The sequence below is a fragment of the Canis lupus genome, chromosome 30 (assembly GCF_048164855.1).
Source record: "Canis lupus baileyi chromosome 30, mCanLup2.hap1, whole genome shotgun sequence".
Lineage (NCBI taxonomy): Eukaryota > Metazoa > Chordata > Mammalia > Carnivora > Canidae > Canis > Canis lupus.
The window spans coordinates 40,476,396-40,502,052 of NC_132867.1; the positions used below are offsets into that span (position 1 = coordinate 40,476,396).

General features: G+C 53.9%; 1 protein-coding gene across 4 annotated transcripts; it reads right to left on the reverse strand.

Moving 5' to 3' along the window:
- Positions 1 to 4,248: 4,248 nt before the first annotated feature.
- WDR4 (WDR4 tRNA N7-guanosine methyltransferase non-catalytic subunit) lies at positions 4,249 to 25,657 on the reverse strand. 4 transcript variants are annotated; one of them, XM_072807098.1, is made up of 12 exons: positions 24,949 to 25,099; positions 23,438 to 23,500; positions 22,381 to 22,524; positions 21,143 to 21,371; positions 16,867 to 17,023; positions 16,025 to 16,137; positions 14,445 to 14,505; positions 10,611 to 10,709; positions 9,317 to 9,381; positions 8,215 to 8,398; positions 7,192 to 7,261; positions 4,249 to 5,255 (listed from the first exon to the last, which is right to left on the reverse strand). In XM_072807098.1, the coding sequence occupies exons 4-12, from the start codon at positions 21,172 to 21,174 to the stop codon at positions 5,080 to 5,082; spliced, it is 957 nt and encodes a 318-aa protein (XP_072663199.1). In that variant the 5' UTR covers positions 21,175 to 21,371; positions 22,381 to 22,524; positions 23,438 to 23,500; positions 24,949 to 25,099; the 3' UTR covers positions 4,249 to 5,079. The 4 variants fall into 4 exon arrangements, with proteins under 4 accessions (XP_072663199.1, XP_072663198.1, XP_072663200.1 ...); XM_072807097.1 differs by lacking the exons at positions 21,143 to 21,371; positions 24,949 to 25,099 and adding an exon at positions 25,501 to 25,657; XM_072807099.1 differs by lacking the exons at positions 21,143 to 21,371; positions 24,949 to 25,099 and adding an exon at positions 25,501 to 25,637 and having other exon boundaries at positions 22,433 to 22,524.

Here is a 25,657-nt window from a genome sequence, read left to right on the forward strand (position 1 = left end):
AAAAAAAAACCCTTAAGATTTACTAGAGAGCAAGAGCACACAGAGGAAAAGGGAGAAGCAGACTCCCCATTGAGCAGGGAGCCCGATGTGGGGATCCATTCCAGGACCCTGAGATCATGACCTGAAGGCAGATGCTTCACCGAGTGAACCACCCAGGTGCCCCAACAAGTCCACTTTATTTTTTTTTTTAATTTTTATTTATTTATGATAGTCACACAGAGAGAGAGAGAGAGGCAGAGACACAGGCAGAGGGAGAAGCAGGCTCCATGCACCGGGAGCCCGACGTGGGATTCGATCCCGGGTCTCCAGGATCGCGCCCAGGGCCAAAGGCAGGCGCTAAACCACTGCGCCACCCAGGGATCCCACAAGTCCACTTTAAATAATAAATGTACACATCTAAGAAAAGCAGTCAGGTGGGAAAGGACTCAGTGGTCAAGACATTTAAGCTGCGTGGAGATCACATGCTCCCATCCTATTACACTGTAAACATCTCCCCTACCTGGCCAATGGACAGACACATCTAACCATGGAAATGATTTTTTTTTTTCTGTTACTATGCCTCTACACCAGTAGGTTGGGTTCGGTAATAAATGTGAGGCCTTTCAGCTAGAAAAAAATACACAAATAATAAAATAAATAAAAGGAATGGAATCAAGTATGCTCAGACCACAATGGAATTAAAACAAGAATTCCATAACATAACAAAACAAATCTGAAAAAAAAATCCAATGTTTGAATACTAAACCATATTTCCAAATAACCCAGAGATGAAAGAAATCACAAGGGAAATTAGGATTCAGTCAACAGTGCCATAGGAAATTGGACATCGCTCTCCATCCGTGTCGGAGTGGCACCTCCAGAACAGCTTGCTTCAGGCCGGCCAGCCGATGCTGGCTACTGGCAGGAGGCCTGGGCTCCTGGCCACATCAACCCCTTCACAGGCTGCTCGGGCGTCCTCACCACCTTGTGGCTGGCAGCCCCCAGAGTGGATGATCCAAGGGTTTCTTTAAGGCGCCCTCGCTGAGAACAAGATCAACTTTAAGTCTGGACACGAGATGGGCAGCATCACCGGCTCCCACACCCCAGGCTATTAACTTCCAAGTTTATGCCTCTGCAAGATTGAACCCCGTCACAGTCCAGATGCTGAGGGTTGATAGGCCCCAAATTTTTACAGCCTACAGCGGGGGGGGGGCGGGGGGGGGGGTTGAATTAACAGGCCAGGCAGGACCGTCTAAGTGAAACATATGCAGAACTAAGAGCCAGCAGTTCTGAGTGTATACCTAACAGAAATGTTTCCATATGTTCCCAAAGAAAGGACCAGAATGTTCATGCAGCCAAACTTTGGAAATCATCCAAAAGCCCACTGACAGAACGGATATGCTGCTGCAGGATGCTATGTAGCAATGAGAGTGAACCATCTCCAATCCTAAATCAGAAGGGTTGAGCTAAAGTGGCCTGAAGCAACAAAAGGAAAGCTGTCTGCTGGCCCCAGGGGGGCTGGGGGTGGGTGGGGCTCTCAGCTCTCTGGTGGGCTCATCACACGTGTGCATTCAGCTGGTGACAGAGTACACGCACCTTCCAGCTGTACTCGAATCAAAACGCACACAGACCAAGAAAGTGTTGAGAATTAAGAAATGAGAATAACCGGATTTTCTTCAAAGGATTTCATTTAGAGGGAGGGAGGGAGGGAAAGAGAGAGTGGACGAGTGTTCACACATGTGTGCACATGTGGTTGGAGGGGCAGAGGGAGAGACGGGATCCCAAGCAGGCTCTCCACTGAGCACAGAGCTGGACGTGGGGCTCAATCTCACAACCCTGAGATCAAGACCTGAACCGAAATCCAGAGTCAGACACTTAACTGTCTGAGCGAGCCACCCAGGGGCCCCACGACAACCAGATTTTGTAAATCAGTAAATGAGTTGGGAGCACCTGGCTGGCTCAATAGAGCGTGCAACTCAGAGTTGGTTCAAGCACTACGTTGGGCATAGAGATCACTTAAAAATCTTTTAAAATCGGGCAGCCCAGGTGGCTCAGTGGTTTAGCGCCGCCTTCAGCCTGGGGTGTGATCTTGGAGTCCCCGCCTGGAGCCTGCTTCTCCCTCTGCCTGTGTCTGTACTTTTCTGTCTCTCTCATGAATAAATAATTAAAACCTTAAAAAAAAAAATACCAAAACCTAAAACACATAAAACTAGAAGAACAGAAAATAGGAGATGAATGAAATAAAAGAGGTGTACAAGGAAGCTAAACCCTGGGCTCCCCTGGCAGCTCAGCAAACCAAACTACAAACACGGGCTCCGCCTTGGGAGCCAGCTGGCGGTGGACCCGCAGTCACAGCAGGTCAGCCAAAGGAGGAGCGGGCACGAGACCGGACGCCTCCAAACAGCCATGGTCACCATGGGGCAGAGTTCAGACAAATGTCTGGGGCAGCTGGGGGCCTCGGGGCGCGGACTAGTTACCAGTCAGGGTCCCCAAGAATACAGCCCTCACCGTCTGAGAGACCAACTCCAGTGGCGAGGACATGGTTTCGGGACAAGGAGACCACTTCTGCCCCAAAGGGCTGCAGCCCTTCAGGAAGGCCTGCTGCAGCAGAAGGGTGCTGCCCTCCCTCCTCCCACCCCCACCAACACCCCACCTCTGCCTGCTGCGGGAGCTGGAGTCCCTGTGCGCCGGGGCGGGCCAGGAGACAAAGGCAGCCGCAGGGCTGACAGAGCACGACCCACCCGACGGCATCCTCACGGCTGTCGGCTGTTGGCAGCAGGCGGCTCTCAGCTCTCTTGAGCACCCAGACTGCAGCAAGAAAGCAGAGGAAAGCAGCAGCTGGCAGGAGTGCGGGATGGGGGGGAAGGGTGCCCGGCGGGTCCCTGCCACAATCAGGGGCCAGGAGCGCTTGGTCTCGGTCATGCGCGCATGTGACTGTGACAAGAATGAAAGTGATTTTTTTTTTAAGATTTTACTTTTAATAGAGAGAGGAGAGCACAAGCAAGGGGAGCAGCAGCAGGAGCAGACTCCCCGCTGAGCAGGGAGCCCGACCTGGGGCTCCATCCACCCCAGGACTCTGGATCATGACCTGAGCTGAAGGCAGGCACTTCACCTGAGCCACCCAGGTGCCCCGGAATGACAGACATCTGAAACCACCACGGGAAAGACAGTGATGGCCATGGCCCCCCTCCAGCTCCGTTCTGATCCTGACCAGCTGCTCGAGATCTGCCTCGCATGGCAGGCACGTCTGAGTCTCCCCCTCAGGCACAAGAGGACCCACCTTACACACCACCCAGCCACCCCAGGGTCCCTCCCCAACCTGACCCTGTTTCAAAGACACCTACCCACAAGGCACACAACGAGTGGCGAGAAAAGGTCTTGTTTTTCATAGAAGACGACGATTTTGTTCTGTCTTTAAAGAAATTAACCAGTTCATTTTAAAACTATGCGGACTTAAAATGAATTTTAAAGAAGGATCGACAAACTTCTCCATCAGAGCTGGGTCGTAAATACCTTGGACTCTGCTGGCCATTTGGTCTCTGTGGCAACTGGCCCAGTCTGCTGCTGGAGCACAGACGGAAACCGTACCTAAACCAACAGGCACAGCTGTGTCCCAGTAAAATTTTATTTAAGGATGCTGGAATTTGAACCACGTATATTTTAATACGACATGAAATAATATCTTTTGATTTGTTTTCAACCATTTAAAAACGTAGAAGCCATTCCTAGCTCACAGGCCATATAAAATCAAGCAGCGACAGGACTTGGCCTGCAGACCACTTCACAAGACACTGGAAAGGCCAATCCTAAATTTCTCCTAAACCAAGAATTTCAAAGCAGGTTGTCAATGAGAACACAGCTAACGAGGTCCCTAGAGGCAGACCCCAGCACCCCCATCCTGTCCCAGGCACACCCCCTCTGCTCCTGGAGCTCTACCCAGCAGTCCCCAAGTGGGGAGGGACCCCGAGCAGTCCACACACAGCAGTACTTTCAGATCAGTGTGTAAAATAAAACAAGGCACTCAGGGAAAAGCTGGAGCTTTCCAGCTCCTGACACACAAAATAATCTGTTGTACATACCCCAAGAAAGCCTGCTCCGAATTCATCACGGACATACACGGGTTTTCCCATGTTTGAGACCGATCACTGGAGAGCGGGTAAAAGCATGGATAAATAAATCAGCAGACACATCTATAAAGCCCAACCACCAAAAAACTCTTTCATCCCAGAAAGTCAACATTTCCGTCATAAACAGTACACTCGTCAAAAATGGTTTTGCTCCATATATTCTGAATCAGTTCCAAATGTTGCCGCTACACATTTCCCGAAGCTGCAAAAAGCTCATCTTTATTGATCAGTGATTAGAATTCAGCCGACAGCCCCAGTCTCTGCCTCGTGTGCACAGAGCTCACGTGGAAATTGCAAACATACATGACGTCCTCAACCATCTCCCTGGAGAACTCAGTTCCAGCCGCGGCTCCTGGGTCCTCATATACCCCGAAATCTGCCCGGTCTGCGCCCTACATCCCCACTAAGGCTGCATCGCGGTGGCGGCAGCTGCATTTCCTGAATGGACACGGCTCGCCATGCAGGGACCCAGCCCTGAGCAGCACCCACGTGGCCAGTGGCCCCCCATGCTGGACGGTGCAGTACACCACGTAGAGGGAGACGTGGGGACAAAACGGGTCTATTGCACTGCCATAAACACGTTTGGTGTGTGGGTCTCCCCGGGGAGGAAAACGCATCCAGCGTTAGGGGAACAGTGCAAAACCCACAGCCACCGTGCTGCAGGTTCCGATTTCCTCCAATATGAAGAAAAAGTGCTTCGAGGCACTTGCACTACTCACTTGTAGTATCTCTATTTGAGTCACACGTGGCACAGCTTCCCTTCAGCCAGGGGGTGCCCAAGGTGCCAGGCAGAGGAGCCTCTGCTCAGCGGCAGAAGTTCTAGAGCCCAGGACACCAACCCGTTCTCTGGGACGGCCCAGTGTGCGCTGAGCTGGTGCGGACCTGACTGCCACCAAGCGTGGGTTGGGAACGACATCCCCCTTTTTGCTTCTTCAAGGGAGCCGCCAGCAGGGAGAGGGCGCAGCTGGTGTGGCTAGGACCTCACGGATGCCTCCCCCGGCTTCATCTTCTTGGCCTGCCCGTTAGGCCCAGGGGGCGGGTTCTGTCGCCGCTTCTGCAGCCTCTCCTCCTTCTTCCTCAGGTAGGCGGTCACGTTGTCAAAGGTGGCCTTGTAGAGACCACTGAAGCCAACATCCACGCCAGCCATGCCTGCAAGGGAGCAACAAGAACAGAACCTGGTGGGATGGGGACCAGTGTGCCCGTGAAACCCTGCTGCAGGGGGATTAACCCGGGACTTGCAGTGGACGTGCAGCGCCTGTTCCAAGGCACCCACACGATGCCCATCTCCTGGTGGCCATGCCACCTGGACCTAAGATAGCTTCTAACCGAACAAAGCCTGGTCATGGCTGGGAGATGAGGCACAAGGGCTGTGGCTTGTGCACTCGTACTGGTGGAGCTGCCATCATGCTGTGAACCACCCCACGGGGGCCCCTGTGCTGGGGACTAAGGGCGGCCTCCAGCCAAGAGCCAGTGAGGGAGTCAGGCCCGTGGCCCAGAAGCCTAAGGGACCAGGTCGATGCCAACCACTCCATGCGCCTGGAATCATATCCACCCTCAGGGAACGAGTCCTCTAGGGACTGCACTAGGACCCACACAAACAGCGAGATAAAAAGTAGTGTTTTCACCAAGTGCAGGCTATTTGTTAACAGCCGGGTAACAGATGCAGGTTGACCTAAGTGTCGAGGGCTGAGGGGCATGATGTCCACAGACCAGTCACACGGGGTCCACCTCATCCTGGCCAGAAACTCCTGTGTGCGCCTGTGCCCTGCACGGTGACCTCCCACTCGCTCAGGCTTCCCTACCCCTTCTGTGACTTTCAGGCTCAGCTGGCCTGCCTTCCCCGTGCTCTCCCCCTGCACCTTCCCTCACCCCTGCACCGTGAATAGGTTGTTTCATCTACAGAAGCTCAGAGAAGCTAAGCCCGCCTTGTCCCACAAGCAGGACATGCTGGCCGCTGGCCCCAGGCCCCAGATGGGGGGATGGCACATGCCAGGCGAGGAGCAGGCTCATTAGCAACCCCAACACAGTCCTGCTACACATCAGTCTGACACTGTTGCTAAAGCAAATCCACACAGCGCTAAGGAGAACGAAGGCCTGTCACCCTAAAAGGATGGAAATTAACCCCGGGACCCAGAACCAACAAATCATCACGAGACTGCCTTCCAGGAGACGTTTAGATCACTGCTAGTTGTCAACAGAAATTGAATTTATGGTTGAATCTCTCGAGTTCCAAGGAACTTGGACTTCTCTCTGGGGAATACTTTGAAAGATGTCTTCTGGGCAGTAATTTCTTTACTCAAATGAAGGCGTCTGACTCTCAATGCTGAGTTACCAGTCATCTGTCTGACAGTTGCTTTAAGTCTCTGCCCGAGAAAAGCATCACAGGGTCGCCAGAGGCTGTGTAACTAAGGGATTGCCTTCCTCTACCAATAGAAATAGAGCGAGATCTTGTCATCCTAACATTCTTGAACAGGACTGAGGGTGGCACCCAAAGCTCACCGTGGGCCCTCTGACGTGGCTCCAAAAGCCTGAACACTCCTCACAGACTGTAGCACCATGAAGAGGGGTGTCCCCCATCTCACCAATGCCTCTCCTCTTCCCTCTGTCTGGCTGTTCCTACTGGGACCCGCCCTGGGCCATGGAGACCCTTGGGCATGTCACTGACTGTCCCCATGCCTAACCTTGTGGTCAGGAACCACATGCAGCTGCTGTGGTCACTCAGAGCCAACAGTTCGGAGTCTGTGACTCGCCCGGCCACTCCGTCTGAAAGCCCACCAGCTGCTGGCCCCATCCAGGGACGCAGTGAGGCACAGCCCTGAAGGCAGAGAGGTAGACAGCACTCCAACTCTGACCCGGTTCCCACGCAGCTCAACTGTCCTGACACAGACGGCCCAAGTGTGTGTCAGCTCCTCACCGCCCCGACCAGCCACAGGCCCTCTGGATGGGGACATGGGCACATGCCACACATCCTGGACTCTCGCCCACAAAAGTGGCTTCCTACTATATACAGTATTCTACAATGTGGCCTTGTCTGTGGCCAGTGCTCGACATCATCCTGCAAAGCAGTCCAAAGTCACATTCTCACCTTCCAACATGGCCCAATTCTCCTGAACATGGGCAGAGACCTTCTTTAAAGCGGCATTTTCAGGAACAGCCTGAGAAGACAACGGAAAACACTTACTGGAAAGAGGCAGGAGTGAAGCCCCAGAGCTGCCAGGAAAGGCACAAACAGACCTGCCAGGTGTGGTCCAGGCTGCTGGGCTCGGAGACACCTGCTCACCCCCACCCCCCCCCCCCGTGAACTTCAGGCAAAGCTGTCCTGCCTTGGCACACAGCAGTCACCACCTTACGTCAGGAGAATGACCTGTGACGTGCGGGCTGCCAGCATTCTATGCCTTGGCTTGTCACATGTGACCTTGTCCAAGAAGCCTGGCAGACACGACACATTACCAGCTAGTAGCATCCTGCTTGTCACTATTTTTTTAGACTAAAATACCCAAAAGGTTCAGGGACATCTCCCAAGCCTCGGTCAAGTAAGCACTTATAAAGGATGAGCCAATCTGCACAGAGAGCTGGCGTGCTTTGTCTGATTCTTCCCCCCAGTGTCCTAGGAGATTCGGGACAGGCAGGAGACAGCCCCACTTTACAGATGGAGCTGGCTCAGAAAAGGTGTAAGGTTCGCACGTCACCCAGTGAGGAGGGGCTCACTCAGCCCGCAGCCCACGCACCTTTCTCCACCCCTGATTCCAGTGCCCCAGATACAAGGCCGTGCGAAGCCTGCCAACATCAAGGACACACAGCCAAGCCACACCAGCTGTTGGTTTCTCTGCTAAAAAGATGTGTGACCAAGACAATCACAAGAAAAATATGCCAATGAAGGAGACTACCCTGCAAAAAACACTGCAGGTGTTATGACATTAGATGAGCTGGCTGGGCGCCCTGGCTCCCGCACCCACGTCACATGTCCTCCAGCTCCCCCCCACACACACACACACCAAGGATGCAGCCCGCATCACCAAGACATAATCAAGCTTTAAGTGAGCACAGCTGTCACCCCGTGCCACCCCCACCACAGGTTTAGGGGCGGCAGGGGCCCAGCACGTCTCACCTGCCACTGGCCCCCCACAGGCCTGCATAGCACAAGGGGGGCTTCCCGGTAGTCTTGCAGGACCCACAGTCCCTGGCTCTCCTCGAAAGCAATGTCCCACACTCTGTGCTGAAAATCCAGCTGCTGTTTGTAAACCAGCTGCTGTCTAGAGGCATCGAGCTGGAAGATGTAGACCACAGGAATACTTTCCGCAAAGAAAGAGAGAAAAATTATTACAACTACCACAAGGCCCAGGAGGGTATCACCGCATAACATACTGTACCCACATCAGCCCCGAACAGAAGACCCAGCCACTGCCAACACCCTGCGAGCTCATGAGAGACTCGTCCAGAAGCACCCAGCTGAGCCCCCTCCCAACCTGAGAACCACAGGAACAGAGAGATGATGAGTCTAAGTCCCTGAATTGTAGGAAAGTGTGTCCTAACAGGCCCAGTAGAGGACAAAGGACACCATGTGGAGAAGATGGCTATCCCACCTGCAGAGCAGCAGACAGCACGGGGCGCTGGGCTCAGGCACCTCCGCATCAGCACTCTTACCCAAGCTAAACCTGATCCATATTTTAAAACAAACCAAGATGCCCTGCAGAGGACATCTTATTATAAGGACACATGACATGTGCAGAAACACCAGGACCCACCTGGCACATAAAAAACACTCAAGAACCCACTGGATGGCATGTGGCCCTGAAATCCTCCTCCTCAGCACCACGGGCCCTCGGGCGGGTCATACTGTGACCTGCCTTGGGTCGGGTGTGAGGGCTCTATCGGGTCTGGCCCTCGGGTGAGGCTGACTAAAGTGGATTCTGCAACTTTTCCTTGACCCTCACATGGGATTTTATCACACACAAATGATGAGCTGGAAGCTAGTGAATTTAAACAGCAAAAGGGCGCCACCCTAAAGAAAGGGAACCCATACCCATCGTGCAACAGCAATTCCTCACAGAGTGAAATTCATTGCGGGGACAGGTTGTATGAACAAGACCACCTGAAGCTCCCAGTGTAGGAGAGCCCACGGGGGCCAGTGGAAAGACCTGCGGATCCCCTCCCTCAGCGCCGGCGTGCAAGACCCCGAAGCAAAGCAGGCAGCATGTGAGCTCACCCACCAGTCACACAGCAGCGCCACACAGCTCTCCTGGCTCCAGTAAGCGATCCTGGATGCAGCAAACCTCTGCAAAGAAAAGCAGCAACTTAACAGCACGTTAGCCTGTCAGCCTCCCCACTCTGGACTGTCCTGTTCAAGTGGAGTTTAGACACAGCGAAACTCTGACAGCTGCCACTATGGCAGAGGAAGGAAAGGAAAAAAACAGTCCTGGAACTTTCTGGAAATCAGTGAGAGAAGAGGAAGACCCAGCAGACTACCAGTTTCACAATCCCAACGTGCCACAGCAGACAGCAAAAGCCTCTCCGTGACTGTGGCCTTCCCTCAGTGTCTCCAGAGCCAAAGGAACTGGTCAAGAATAAGGACAGGAGGGGACAGAGAACACAACGGATTATTAACGAGACACAGTTATGTGTGCAAGGTCCACACGTCCTGGAGAGGGAACATCCAGGCGCCGGTCACAAGTGGAAGCCCGGTCTGCCCACTTCTGAGGCCAGTAAGGGCGGCAGTTACAGAGCAGTCTCCGAGGCGACAAGGGAAAGCAGCCAACCCGAGGATGAGTCAGACGAGCCCTCCCACTCTGGCCCAGGTCTCCTTCGGGCAGGCAGGGTGCCACACAGGAGCTCCAGGGGAAAGGGCAAAGCTGCCCTGAGGACAGCCAGGACCCGGCTCAGCAGAGAGCACCCCCAGGGCCAGCTCTGCAGTCCCGCGTAAGCACGGCTCCCTCCCTGCCCAGCCCAGGAGGGCCTCGGGGAAACTGGTGGGGCCATTCTCAGGTGACCAACCTGGACCTCAGCTGTGCAGAGCACCGGCCCAGGAGCACCATGGAGCACCCCAAAAGGCAGCCCACACATACTCCCTGAAAATCTCTGTAACAACCAGGGCCCAGGAGACCTGACCTGGGGATACGCTGACCAGTGTGCCCTCCCAGGGTAAGGGGGCGTCATGTGATTAACCCGTGACAAAGGGAGACTCGGGAAGGGTGCTCGGCTCCCTGACTGGCTGATAACCCCCGGTGAAGCCTTCTGCTCTTTTCCATTTCCAAGCAGGACTGGAGGAGGCATTTCTATAAAGTGGGTGTTCAGACACAAGTAAGGTGAGATTTAAGTTACTTCCCACTTACAGGACCGGGCGCTTTGAGAATTTGAAATACACGATCTCTCCCAAGGTGGAAGGAGTCTGCGTAGACGGCAAGGAAACGTTTCCAACACAACAGCGAGCGGTCTTGTTCACAGGATCCCAGTGACTAGAGCGGCACCCAGAAGTCCCCACAGACCCAAGAGACAGTGTGACGTTACCTTGTCACCGCACGGCTCCGCTGGCTCCCGCAGGCTGGTCAGGTGGCAGCAGTGCAGCTCTCGGCCCCCGCGGTACTCCCAGAGCCTCAGCGTGCAGTCCTGCACACACCACGGACCAGTCAGTGTGTGCACACAGAGCAGGCCATCCCTGGCACGCCAGGGCACCCACCCCGTGGCGGAACCTTAACCCAGTGACACGTAGCGCACAGAGGCTCCCTGCTCTGAGCAATGACAGTGCGGCCATGCCAATCGTTAGGTTAACACACGACACAAGACAACCTGCCTGTCACATGCAGGACGTCAAAGGTCATGACTGCCGTACTGGAGCCGGGAGCACACTCGCAGACACATTGCACACGCACAGATGCATCAACAGTCACACATTTGCACAGGAGCGATGCGGGTGGGGCCGATGAGCACAACGACTGTCCCACATCCCTATTTAGTGAAAAGGGAGAGTCCGAGCAGCCTGGGTGGCTCAGAGGTCTAGCACCGCCTTCAGCCCAGGGCAGGACCCTGGAGACCCGGGATCCAGTCGAGTCCCACATCGGGCTCCCTGCATGGAGCCTGCTTCTCCCTCTGCCTGTATCTCTGCCTCCCTCTCTATCTCTCGTGGATAAATAAATAAAATTCTTAAAGAAGAAAAAGGGGGAGTCCATGTGTCACCCCCAAGACTGTCAACTGGTACAGCCTGCAGGGAAACTGGCATGTGTATTAACTGGCATCCCCTCAGTAAGGGATCTCCGGGTGGCTCAGTGGTTTAGCGCCGCCTTCAGCCTGGGGCATGATCCTGGAGACCCAGGATCGAGTCCCACGTCGGGCTCCCTGCATGGAGCCTGCTTCTCCCTCTGCCTGTGTCTCTGCCTCTCTCTGTGTCTCTTATGAATAAATAATAAAATAAAATCTTAAAAAAAAAAAAAAAGCCTCAATGCTCCAGAAAAATATGTAAATACGACAGAAAAAGGCTCATATTAACAAATGCTTGTCGATGACCTCGTTGAAAGGACAGGATGTAGAAAGAAGTGCACATCTGAGAACATTCAGACACAAGGGCAGTGAAATGAAGCCTTGCTGGTTCATTTCCTTGGATGGCACCTTGGGGACCCCTTCCCCGGTGTGCACAGAGGCCATCCCGACAAGAGGGCACCCGAGGCCCAGATTCCAAGCTGCCTGCTGAGATGGCACAGACACAGCACATGGGGGAGTTTCTAAATGACTGGGAGGAAGGGAACAAGAGCAAGGCCCTTAGGAGCCAAGAGCAGCGGTGTGTGGGTACTACGCAGAAGCACAAATACCTGCCATGGAAATAGCACACAAACTCAGGGGCTAATGGTCACCCACCCCTAGGTCCCCCACAGCGACAGGAAAGGGATGTTTCTGAGGTGTGAAGCCTGGGGGACAGAAATGCAACAAAAGAAGACAATGGTGAGGCCCCCTTGGAGCAGAAGAGTGGAGGACCTGGTGCAGGAGGCTGCGACCCAGCAGCAGCATGGTGATGGGAGGGGGTGCTGTCAGAGTGGCAGGTTCACCCTCTGAAGCCAGGAAGCCAGAGGCCACCGACTCAGGGACTCCAGATACAAGCTGAGGAGCACAAGCAGCCCTCCCTGGTCACCTCCTGGAGCACGGGGACAGGCCTGATGCTCGAACGGTGAAGACGGCAAAGGGATCACCAGAAGAGGGCTGACCCAGATGGCCTGCAGGTGCCCGACTCCGACACCCTGGGCTCCCAGACGCAGCCTCCACCAGGCTGGCCATGGCCCCGTCCCCATCACAAATGGATAGATGAGACCAGCAGACATCTGTGGGACATGGACACCACAGAGGACGAAGGCAACACATGCGTGGGCTGGGTGAGACCAAAGACGTGCACTCAGGACTGACGAACGGGGCGCCTAACAAAAGGACACTCAGTATGAGAAAAAGCTCCGGACAATTACCAGGAACAGCGGAAGTGAAATACCCACAGGACACTCGAACTAAAGTTGAGGAGGAGTCTCAAAAAGCTGAACCAGGAGCATGAGAGAGAGACCAAGGGAAAGAAGCAGCAGGAAACGTAGCCCAACATCCCACACCACAGACTCGAGGGGAAGCACCCCAGTGAAGACACTGCCGGGCCCAAGATCTCCACCGCAGGGGCCACCCCGACCGGGCAGCCGGTTTCCCAAGCCCGGCCTCCACCTCCCCTAACTTCAGAGCACAGGGGCAAGAAAGGCCCCCGGGGCATCTAGAGAAGCGGAAACAGATCCCACTGAAAGGACCCAAACTCACAATGGCCTCAGGCATCTCACAAAAGCCAGGCACACTGGGGATCAACCAGCGAAAACACGGGCCCCATGCCTTCCAAATCCCTGGGGGAGCTTTCACCTCAAGCTCTATACCTGCCACCCACCAGGCTTTCCTCCGCTGGGTACCACCCTGCCAGGCATCCCTCCAACCAGGAGCTGGGGGATTAAGGGCACTTCCAGGAAAGTAGCTTTATGACAACACCCCCCCTCCACCTTCAGATGCGCTGCTCCCAAACAGAGGAGAGCGAGAGCAAGAGAATGAAAAGGAACGGGGTGGGGTGTAGCCCACCAGTAAACAAGTGGACAAAGGGCAAGGGCATATCACCACAGAGGGCAGGAGGGCACAGGGAAAATGTGTGTTCTCGTTTCTCGATTGCTCACATTCTCTGGCTACGTGGGTCCCAAGGGCGCACCTTGGCAGAGCCGGTGGGAGCCACGGCCAATTTCCACTGCAGGCGGCACAGCATAATTTCACAAGTATATGCTTCTAGTGAAAATGAAAAGTCCCTTTTGCAAGGTGTGAGGGGACAGAGGACAGTGCACTCTGGCAGCCAGAGCGCCAGCCCTCCTACATGTTCAAACAGGATTACAAGCAAAATGCTGGAACTTGCCAGGCTAGTGCTAAAATCAAAGGTATTTATTTCATTTTTCTGGGCACCTATTTTTTTTTATTATGAGAAAAAGTAAAAGGCATAGGTACGGCAAAATTCACAAAAACTGGCCGCCCCTGAGGACTCTGGCCACATCTGTTTTCCTGTTTGCTACCACAGGACCACACACTGCTGGGAAGTACAGGACGGGACAGCAGAAACCGTGAGAACACGACGTGGTGAAGGAAAGCAGCACACATGCACACACAGCGGCCAGATGTGGCAGGATGCCACGGAGTCCACTGTTCCCACCCAGAAACCCTAATTCTTTGAAGGTCCAGGGCCCTTCCATGCAGCCCCCACCACCCCAGGCATCTGAGTCCCATAAAACACTAAGGGGCAAGAAAGGACAAGGACAGGGCTTCCAGAAAGAAAAGGAGACACCACCACTAATTCAAAGCCTTCACTGTGGCAGAGACTACTGCTCCATGATCCTTTCACAGATTATTCCTTAGAGCCAAGTCTCTGATCACTAAACCATCAAGCTTCAAGCCCCAACTGCCAGGACGTAGAAGTTTTCATTACAGGTCAAAGCCCCCACCAAGGCTGGGCCCCACCTGAGGGGCAGGGTCAAGAGCCAGCACAGTGGTAAGTGGATGGAACCCAGGACCCCCGGACCCAGAAAGGTCTTCCACCAACTGCTATAATGGTGGTGACGTCATGTGACGACAGCCCTGAGAACACCATCCTCACACCCTGCTCCCGTGGTGCCCCCCACACACACACATAACACCCCTCAGTGGAGAGCCAGCCACAGCTCCAAAATTCAGAAGACGAGCACCATCTAGTGGACAGCCACCAGGCGAAAGACCCACTCTGCGAACAAAGGCTGCGTGTCCATCCTTGCCCCCCAATCCTCCTCCCCGACCCCGGCAGCCCCCCTTGCTAAAAGCACTTACCCCAGAGGAGGACAGCAGCAGCTCGGGGTGGTCGGGCACCACGAAGATGCGGCTCACAAACCTACAGTGCAGACAGAGCTGAGGGTGAGCCGAGTCCCCGTGCGCTGCTGTGACGTCTGCTCGCCCATCTGTCATCTTAGAAGGAAGCCTCCTCTCCCCGCCCTGGGCCCCCCACAAAAACTGCAATGGGTCCCCCGTGTAGCTGGACAGCACTGACAAGCTGGAGGAGCATGCCGCGTCGTTCTCAGGAGCCCCACCACGACAGACCCCAAGCAGGAGTGCGCCCCAGCCATGCTGCGGGGACACCACGAGCATCTGTACTGCTCACTCGGGCTGCCCTGCTCCCAAGCCCAAGACCTTCCCTGCGGGTCTTCCTGCGGGTTTTCCTGCAGGTTGGTGACCACAGGGAGCCTGGGGGCAGGAGGGGGAACCCGCAGGACAGAGCCAGGGGGTGGGGGCAGCAACACAGGCCAGCGGACAGAATCAGACCCACTGTCCTCTACCGCTGGCCGGGCAGCCCCCACCTGGGCTCTGCCAGCTGAGATCCAGCCTCTAGCGTGGCAACGGGACAGCGTTCCCCGCGTCTCACCCAGCAAGGACGCCATCACTAGCCCACAGCTCGCGGGACACCCACGATCGCCTCTCCCCTGGAGAACGTCATCACAGAGGGCTTAAGTCACCTCACTGGCTCAAAGGGCGGAAAGGGCGGAAACCAGTTTCCACAGATCCTCCACGAGATCCTTAAACGCCTATCTGTACTCTTTGTTCACAAGCTGAAATACCTACTGAGCGCCTTCAACCTGCCGGCCAGGGTGCTGAGGGCGGGAGCCAGCCGGGAGCGCAGCCCGCAAGGCCCTCGGTGCAGGGCGCCGGCAGGAGTCGGGCCCGCGGAGGCCTTGGGAGAGCGCCCCCAACATAAACACGGCGCCGGCCACACCATTTACGTTCACACGTGACCACATTAAGAAACAGACACAGGTGAAAATAACTGACGCTACTACTCTTCCTTAACCCGATTCATCCAAAATACTACCATTTCAACACACAACTTAAGACTAGTAACAAGCTGTTTCTATGTTCTTTTTTCCTATGAAATCTCTTAAATTGGGTCTTGTACATTCATAGCACATCTCACTCCAGACTCCAGGACTCAGGGCTCCTGTCTAGACAGTGCAGACTAAGAGAAAAGCCCAGCAGCACTGGAAGAGCGGAAGGGAAACCTTGCTGAGAAGATAAGTGACAGCACATCCAAAGGCCCTGAGGCAAAGTGCTGTGTGCTGGGTGGGAGCACAGTGAGGAGCAGCAGACCCCAGTAAGAGACAGCCACAGGGCTTGCAGGTCGTAACTCCAGACGCTGGATTGCTAGAGACCTGAATCAAAGCCCACGTGAGCTACTAACAAGGCCGCTAGTGACCTTCACAGAAGTCAATTTACATTCCATTCAAAACCAAGAAACAGGAGCAACCTCAGAATTAACTCACGCAGGGCAGGTCCTCTCACACAAGGCCCTCGCCCAGGCGCAGGCGGCCCACCTGTGCTTCAGCCTGCACTTCCTCCTGTGGGGCAGGAAGGGGACTCACTCTGTGTGCCCGAGGCAGAAGGACTCGATGCTGTGCGGTGCCGCAGCCCAGCTGACCCGGATCTTCTCATCCCGGTCGGCAGTGAGGACGTAGCGGTCATCGGGACTCACAGCCTGCACACAGGGGATTAGCAGGGACAAACCTGCTGGTGAGAGTGGCCAGAGCTGCCCCCCACCTCCAGCACCCCCCCAGGACTTGTACCCCGCTCTACACCAGGCCGCAGCGGCATCCAGATGCCTGTCTCAATGCAACTCCCTCCTGCCACCTGGCACACCATCCCTTGGCCTTCCTCTCTTCCTCCTCCAAGTGTCCCCATGGCCAGGCAATCACCACGTCCTGGTGGTCTTTCCTTCAAGAACCCCTCCCTCATTGTTCCGGTCTCTCCTGTCAGGTCCCACCCCAGCTCCACCACCTCTTGACCGCCCCCAGCCCTCACCGGACCTCTGGCGGGGGGGGGGGGGGGAGCTCCAGGCTCAGGGGTTGGAAGGACAGAGGTGAGGCCCAGAAAACAGGAGGACGAGCTCAGGCTTTGAGATGGCACCTGCCCTTCCACATCCCTCCTCCACTTCGTCACCCAAACCAGGCTGTGCCTCACACCTGGAACCACCCAGGCACTTCCAAAGTGGCCTGCAGGCATTTACCCTGTCAGCTTCACCTTCAATTCCATTCCCGCGAACCCCCCACAAACTCCCACGAACTCCCACTCACAGAGCCACAGAGCTGTCCCTGCTACAGAACCCTAACCCCAACAGCTGGGCTCACAGACCCGGCCTCACCTCCCCGGTGACTGCCCCCGCCCCACCTGACTGCAGCTGAGTTAATTAGGCCCATCACCCACATACCACGTCCAACAACATTGACAGGTGCCCAAGCTCAAGCTGACCGCATCTCTGTGGCTCCAACACAGGAAAGGAATAAACGTCCCCAGACTTGTCGGCCACCAAAAGCTTCTCCTCCGAGGCCGTGAAGGTCAGGGCCGTGCACCTCCTCACCACGGTCCTGGAAGGCAAGAGACGCCCACAGTTGGCTTGCATGGGTCAGCACAAGATCGGCCGACAGACCTGCAGGCCGGAAGTTCTGCTGCCGTTACGTCAGCCCCTCGCCCCGGATCTATCTCCCTGCCAGTTACCAAAAGCAGTGCCAGAAAACTCAAGCAGTTAAGAGAACAAAGACAAAGCCAATACCTTAGCCAAATTCTACTTTGGAATATTTTTGCTTTTATGACAGCAAAATCTAAGTATCCAATGTGAAATCTACCCAAATTTGCCGTGTATTTGAAGATTGTCGTAATAAAATATTGGGAGAATCGCTCCTTGATTGACCCCAGCACCTCTACTGTGCACTTTGGGGAAGAAAATGGTCAGCTTCATCAACAGCAACATGTTCTGATCGGAACCACAAGCACACACACCACAGAGGGCCCTCCTAGCCTTGGAGGTCCAGGACCACTGAGTCCACACCCCAGCCCCGGAGGACCCTGCTGCGCGGGAATCCCACCCGTGCTGCCCACACACAACACCCCTGAATGGGGCGACAGACCCCGTCAGCACACACAGCATTCGCTGTCCCTCCCCCCACCCCCAGGGCAATTCCAGAGGAGGGCGAGCTGCCTCAGCACGTGCACTGCTGGGGAGGTCGGGGCTCCAGCTCAGGCTGTGTTAAAGTTCACACACTCATCAATTCAAGCCCTTGGTCCAGGTTCAAAAGATGTGCCACATCTGTGCGTTGGTTGCATCCTGTGCCAGCCTAAGCAACAAAGTGACAGCTCACTCCACACACACACACACCTACCGTTCTAGGTCTCGCCTGCTGGTGGGGAGCAGGGTTCACGCAGCTTCCTCTCGCTCTCCCGGGTCACCTCCCTTCTACAGGCATCCCTACAGCAGAGCCTGCTTTCCACACGGCAACCCAGGGATCTCACACACCTGTACTTATCCTACTGCTTCATGCACAAACATCCATGTAACCTACCGTTACCACGGTTCCCCTCAAAAGAGCTGGGGTCCCTCCTCTCCTTTGTCACCAAAGGGGGTGGAAGTGGACTCACTTTCCAACAAGAGCCAGTGTCTGTGCACAGGGCACCCAGCTCCCCACAGCTGGACCCCAGATGTCACTCGAAACAGAAACTGAAGCTCAAGAAAGCCACATCTCCAACATGAGGACCAGACGATGTGGGACCCTCCCATGTTCTCGGGAGCAGAGGAACAAGAGGCCGGAAAATGCAGGTAAGAGGGCCTGTAGCTGTCCCAAGGCTCCAGCCTGTGGCAGCTGCACCTTCTCCCAAACTTCCTGGAGCCAGTGGAGCCACAGAAGGACAAGCATGCGGAGGGACTCCCGGGTGGCTCAGCAGTTTAGCGCCTGCCTTCACCCCAGGGTGTGATCCCGGGATCCTGGGATCAAGTCCCGTATCAGGCCCCCTGCATGGAGCCTGCTTCTCCCTCTGTCTGTGTCTCTGCCTCTCTCTGTGTGTCTCTCACAAATAAATAAATAAATCTTAAAAAATAAAAAAAAGAGGGGCAGCCCTGGTGGCTCAGCGGTTTAGCACCGCCTATAGCCCAGGGTCTGATCCTGGAGACCCGGGATCGAATCCCATGTCAGGCTCCCTGCATGGCACCTGCTTCTCCCTCTGCCTGTGTCTCTGCCTCTCTCCTCTCTCTCCTCTCTGCGTATTCTCATGAATAAAATCTTTAAAAAAAAAAAAAAAAAGAGAGAGAGAGAGAGAGAGAGAAACAAACACGGAGAAAACAACAGAAGAAAGACAAACGGCTCCGGGCAAGACTAACCAACTCTCCGACCACACAGTCACTGAAGCGCCGCCGCACGTTCTGACGTGCATTGATGCAGCTGCTGCGCAGGCACTGGTCCACAGCGGGGGCTGGACCCCCCGGAGGATGGGGCGTGGACTCACACGAGCACCCCACCGCTGTCCCCCGCCAGCGCAGCACAGCAATGGCTCCAGAATCTCGTCCCTTTGTTTTCTGCTGGGGCTTTATCTTCTGAGGCTGGTCAGTCCTGGCAAGGATTCCAGGACGCACCTTTGCTATACAGGGCACGCAGGGGTGAGAGTCTGAGGGGGCAGGTCACAGACCCAGACGGGGGTGGGCTGGCCGCTCTGCCCCAGTCGGAAGGCAGGGGCCTCACCAGGCTTCGAGGGCTCCGCCCTTCCGCCTCCCTCCAGTCACAGGGTTCACTGCCCAGCGTCCTGTCCTCACTCACCCCCGGGGCCAGCCTGAGCCTCTCCCCTCGGCCACCAAGTGGAGCACCGCCCCGGTCAGGTAGCTGAGCCCTAAAATCACCCCAAAGGCCTGGTGTCCATCCAAGGCCACCTCCAGAGCACCACACTCATTCAACAAAACCGAGCGTGTGGGGGCCCAGTGGCCACAGGGCACCGAGGATACCAAGCTCCCTGACGCCGCCACCTCCAGCAGCCAGGCCGCTTCGGGCAGGACAATCCCATCCCCTGAGGCTCTCTGCCTTTCCACGCTTTTATTATTTCAACACAGGCAGTTTCAGAAACAGCGAGATTTCCTACCTAAGATTTCTCACCAATAAACGTACACAACACACAACACAAAGTATCCTGCCACCCCAAGCACCCGACTTTTGGTTTAGAAAACCTGGCCTTGGTTCTGAGCCTCTGCGTTGTAAACAGACACCTTGAAACGAATCACTGCTATGCACTACTCCCATTTGGGCTTTTCCTTAAAAACCTCCAGGATTAAGTTTTAAAGCCAATGGAGAGCTCCGAGCTGTGAGCAACTCTTGCTCCAATGTGGGTAAAGTGAGCCCAGGACACCCTAAACACTGGACTAAAGATCAGATGTGTCGAGAATGGGTGTTTCTCTGAGGAAAGAGTCCATCTATTCGTGCCCCCCCCGCCAGGTGTAATGGCTGAGGGACCAGGCAGCAGCACATCTTACTTTGAGATCAGCGTAAATCCACAGGACTAGGCAACGTGAGAAATAGACCCACGTTCTAGACCCACGACATTTTCTGGCCTGACCCCTTGGCTCAGTGGCTGCCGCAGATGGGATGGGAGTTATACGGGGTCCTGTAAGCACTGTCTGCACGCACCATGTACCTCCCCCAAGCAACACGAGAGGCACACCTCACACAGAGCTTTCCGACACAAAATTACTCTGCTGGCCATCAATGTAAAAACCAAGGCTGGGGGATCCCTGGGTGGCGCAGCGGTTTGGCGCCTGCCTCTGGCCCAGGGCGCGATCCTGGAGACCCGGGATCGAATCCCACATCGGGCTTCCGGTGCCTGGAGCCTGCTTCTCCCTCTGCCTATGTCTCTGCCTCTCTCTCTTTCTCTCTCTGTGACTATCATAAATAAATAAAAATTTAAAAAAAAAAAAAAAAAAAAAACAAGGCTGGGATCCCTGGGTGGCTCAGCAGTTGAGCATCTGCCTTCGGCTCGGGGCGTGATCCTGGAGCCCCAGGATCGAGTCCCACGTCGGGCTCCCTGCATGGAATCTGCTCCCTCTGCCTGTGTCTCTGCCTCTCTCTCTCTCTCTCCTGGAGTCCCAGGATTGAGTCTCATGTAGGGCTCCCTGCATGTATCTCTGCCACCCCACCCCCTGCCATATGTGTCTCTCATAAATAAATTTTTTAAAATCTTAAAAAAAAAAAAAGGCCAAAAAAAACAATTAAATGAGAAAAAAGGCAAGTGCCAACCACCATTTGCTAATGTGTAACTTCCCATCCTGACAATTTCTAGATCTTTCCATGAAGACAATCGCCAACACACTACCTTTAAAAGACAAAACAGGGATCCCTGGTGACATAGCGGTTTAGCGCCTGCCTTTGGCCGAGGGCACGATCCTGGAGACCCGGAATCAAATCCCACGTCCGGCTCCCGGTGCATGGAGCCTGCTTCTCCCTCTCCCTCTGCCTATGTCTCTGCCTCTCTCTCTCTCTCTCTGTGTGTGACTATCATAAATTAAAAAAAATTTTTTTAATTAAAAAATTAAAAAATAAATAAATAAATAAATAAATAAATAAATAAATAAATAAATAACAAAACAAAGACACAGCACCTTCCCCTCAAACATCCCTGGACAATGCAGAGGGAACCAGGCATACAGACACACGACTCTGTGCCTGCACACTTACCCGGGCCTTCCACTCCAGACCTTGCCCTGCATCCCCTGATATCCTGACAGCCTCAGGAACCCGAGGACACTGGGCAGCCCTGGTGGCTCAGCAGTTTAGCGCCGCCTTCAGCCTAGGGCGTAATCCTAGAGACCCAGGATCCAGTCCCACGTTGGGTTCCCTGCATGAAGCCTGCTCCTCCCTCTGCCTGGGTCTCTGCCTCTGTCTCTCATGAATGAATAAATAAAATCTTAAAAAAAAAAAAAAAAAAGGAAACTGAGGACAGTCGAGAGAACTCTAGATGCCTTCTTCCAGACCCTGCACGATGCCAGGAGCTCTTGGACAATAGCCAGAGCCCCACCAGAAGCCCTGGGCACTCGCCCTGCAGTCAATGGGCAGGTTCCACCACAGGACAGGGGGGCGTTGACAGGCTGTGTGGGTGACCCCTGTCCCAAGGTCAGGACAATGCACCCTCCTGAACAGGGGACACATACCAACATAGATTGCCACCTGCGGTTTGTGTTTTTACTCTTCTTGTAGAAAATAAGATGCAAAAGGAATCCAAAAAGCACAGCTGTCCCCAACACAGATGTGAGCCAGCTACAAAGTGAAATTCCTTAACCTCGCCTGTTGGGTAGTACATATATCATCACCTGCATGTGTTTATCCCTTACTCCTGAGGGACAGCTACGCTGTGCAGCCTCAGGGAGGCAACAATGAAGCGACAGGATGACTCTGCCCCGTGTGGGTGCTTCCATCCTTGTCACAAAGACCTCATAATCCCGGCTCTCACCCACTTGAGGAAATAAAGAACTTAATATCAGGACCCCGTCCAAGCAAGAGGAATTTATACCTGCCCAGGGCCTGTATCAACATCACCCGCCTCCTCTCCTAATCCTGATTTTCTTCATTTCTGCCACGACAAGGCTGGGGGAACACTGGAAAACATGATTGCTTGGTGGCCAGGGGCACCGACTCTAGAGCCAGAGCGACCAGGTGCAGGACCCAGCTCTGCCCTGAGCTGACTGGGATCAGCTTCCAGACTCCAGCCAGGGATGTGGGTGAGAACCCCCTCGCCCCCACGACACAGGGTTGTTTTGAGGATTAAATCAGTTATCACACATGGCACTGACAACAGTGCCTGGCACAAGGCTGAGACTACGTGTTAGTTGCTTATTTACTACGTCACTATTGTTGCAGGCATGCAAGTGTAAGCTGTGCGTTCAACATCGAAATTATTCAACGTTAGCATTTCATACCTGACACTCAGACATTGCCATGGTTTTGTACGGAAAAGAATCAGACGCTTACTGTCATCAGTTAAAGCAAAATAGCTGCCAGACTTGGAGAAGGTGGACGCCAGAATCGTGTCACTCCCCTTATCCACGGGCTGCCCGTCCTCCCTGAGAAGAGAAGACAAGGATCATCAAGGCTTACCTGTGTGAACAGGGCTGCGTTCCTCCAGGCTAGCCTTGCTCGTTTATATGAGCAGAGAGAGAAAACAGCAGGAGGTTCATGTACCCAGAACATAAACACGTATTAACCAAACAGGGGGAAAGTCAAAACAGCTGTAATTTTTAAGGAATAAATCTAATGAAACAGAAAAATCTCTCAGCACACAGACTAAAATCCAAAGAGCTGAGCCAGGGACTCCTGGGTGGCTCAGCAGTTGAGGATCTGTCTTTGGCTCAGGGCGTGACCTCATGGTCCCAGGATCAAGTCCTGCATCCCGCTCCCTGAGAGGCTTTGCCTATGTCCTCCCCTCTCTCTGTCTCATGAATAAATAAAATATTTAAAATAAATAAATAAGTAAACAAAGAGCTAGGCCAGAAAGACTCTCAGAGATCACATGGCCCACTCCCTCAGGGACATAAACGAATCAAAAACTAGAGTCAAGGACTAAATCATAAAAACAAAAAAAAGGAGCCACAAGACCAATTTTACCAAAAAAGGGCACCAGACAAATAATCACACTCTTCTTTTCTTATATTCCAATTAACTAAAGCTAACTTCAGGGCATTTAAAATTGCATTGCATTACTTCAAGATTCCACCAGAGTTAATTACTGACAGAAACTAAGTAAAAGTATTTAGAAAAACCCTAACTACTCTAATGTTCTTAACACCAAATTTAAAGCTGGTTCCACTTTTCTTTCCTGATGTGGTACCCAGTTCATCCACACAACAGTGTAAACACAAATGAAGATTTTGACGAGCAAGACAGCTTACTCAGTAAGACAACAATTTACTCCTTGGGCTACCCTGTCCCCTTTGGTCCAACCATGATCGGGTCTGAAGAGTCTCCCCATCACCTCACCCTTTATTCTCCTGTGGCTTTTCTGCTGTGCTGCAATCATATGTGAAGAGGACGTCATCATCACTAAGGAAAAACAGAAATACTTTAAAGGGAGCACTTTATTAACAAAAACGTGAGGGTTTTTTTTTTTTCTTGGAGTACAAATATTTTCATATTCCTTAAATTAAGGGTCTTATCCACAACAAAATATTGCAAAGTATTTCAGAGAAAGGCTAAGGAGCTTTATTTATTTGCTTAATTTTTTCAGATTTGCCATATACCAATGGCATGGTTCTGCACTCAAAATTACTGGTTAAGTAAAACAAATGAGGACAAAAACTTAATAGGAAGTAATACGTTATTCTTTCACGCCCTAGAAAATTGATGCAAAAGAGTTATGTTGGAAGAAATCACATTCGAATGGTTTTTGGTGAGATTCTTGCACGTAAGCTTAAAACCGGGACTCCTGGGTGGCTCAGTGGTTGAGCGTCTGCCTCCCACTCAGGGTGTGATCCTGGGGTCCCGGGATCGAGTCCCACATCGGGCTTCCTTCATGGAGCCTGCTTCTCCCTCTGCCTGTGTCTCTGCCTGTCTCTGAGTATCTCTCATGAATAAATAAACAAAATCTTAAAAATAAAAAAAAATAATAATAATAAACTTGAAACTGCCACCATTTAAAAACGTCTCAATATACGCAACTGAATTATTAAAAGCTACATCTAAAACTAATGACGTGCTGTACAACGGCTGAGCATCTGTCTTCGGCTCAGATTGCGATCCCGGGGTCCTGGGATCAAGTCCTGCACCGGGCTCCCTGCGTGAGGCCTCCTCCTCCCTCTACCTGTGTGTCTGCCTCTCCCATAAATAAATAAAAAATATTTTTTTAAAAAGAGGCACAAAGGAGGAATCATACTAAAAAAAAAAATTATGTGGGCAGCCCCGGTGGCTCAGCGGTTTAGCCCTTGCCTTTGGCCCACGGCGTGATCCCAGATTGAATCCCATGATGACGGGCTCCCTGCATGGAGCCTGCTTCTCCCTCTGCCTGTGTCTCTGCCTCTTTCTCTCAGGGTCTCTCATGAACAAATAAAACGTGGGGCAGCCTCAGTGGCTCAGTGGTTAAGCACCGCCTGTGGCCCAGGGTATGATCCTGGAGACCCGGGATCAAGTCCCACATGGGGCTCCCTGCATGGAGCCTGCTTCTCCTTCTGCCTGTGTCTCTGCATCTGTGTGTGTATGTGGGTCTCTCTCATGAATAAATAAAATATTTTTAAAAATCTAAAGAATAAATAAATAAATAAAACGTTAAAAAAAAATAAAAAGGCATATCCTATTCTTAAAAAGGGGGGGGGGGGTTTATTACAGTTGTTCTATATCAAGCACAGTATCAAGTGTAATAATCCCATGACTCCCAGAGGCATGTGTTAGGATACCACGAGCCTGTAAAACAAAATAATCTGGAACCAAAAAAATACATAAATAAGCAAATCATAGTAATAACTGAAAGTAATAAAAATAAGTAATCTGGAACAAACCACAAGTTGGTGAGTGTTATCGTCCGTGAAAACCAAATGGTTAACAGTGCGCCGGGTTAACCGAAACCCAGCCTTGAACAAAGAGCAGAGCGAGTGTCTACACTTGACACCCGTGTCATCGGCTTCAAGCACGAACCGCAACTACCCCCAGACGGGAGCAAGGGCCCGCCCGAGGCCGACCTCGTGGGGCCGGACCGCGGGGAGCATGAACCTGCGAGAGCAAAGCGTCACGGGGTGCAGGGGGCGCTGCGCCGGGAGGACCCGGAGCTCCAGCGGGGGGGGGGGGGGGGGGCGGCAGGGGGCGCGCCCGGGCTCCCCTGGGGGCAGGGCCGGGGCCCCGCGGGGCCCCGCCCGAAGCGGCCCGCAGCGTCGGGGCACTGGGGGGGTCTCGGGAGAAGACGAGCACGTGGCCCGGCCGAGGAGGAGGAGGGGGAAGGGGGGGAGGAAGGAGGGGGAGGGGGAGAGAGGGGGGAGGGGCCGGGTCCCCCCCGCCCGGACCCGAGCGAGGGAAGCGGCCCCCCAGGCCCCGCCGCGCGCCCGCCGCCCGCTCACCTGCTCGCAGTGGAGGTGGCGAGGAACCGGCTGCCGCCGCGCACCACCAGCGCCTGCCCGCACAGCGCCAGCCCCGCGGAACTCGCCATGCGCCCGCCGGACCGCCGCGCCGCCCTCCACGTGCGCCGCCGAGCCCCTCTTCCTGCTGGCGCCGCGC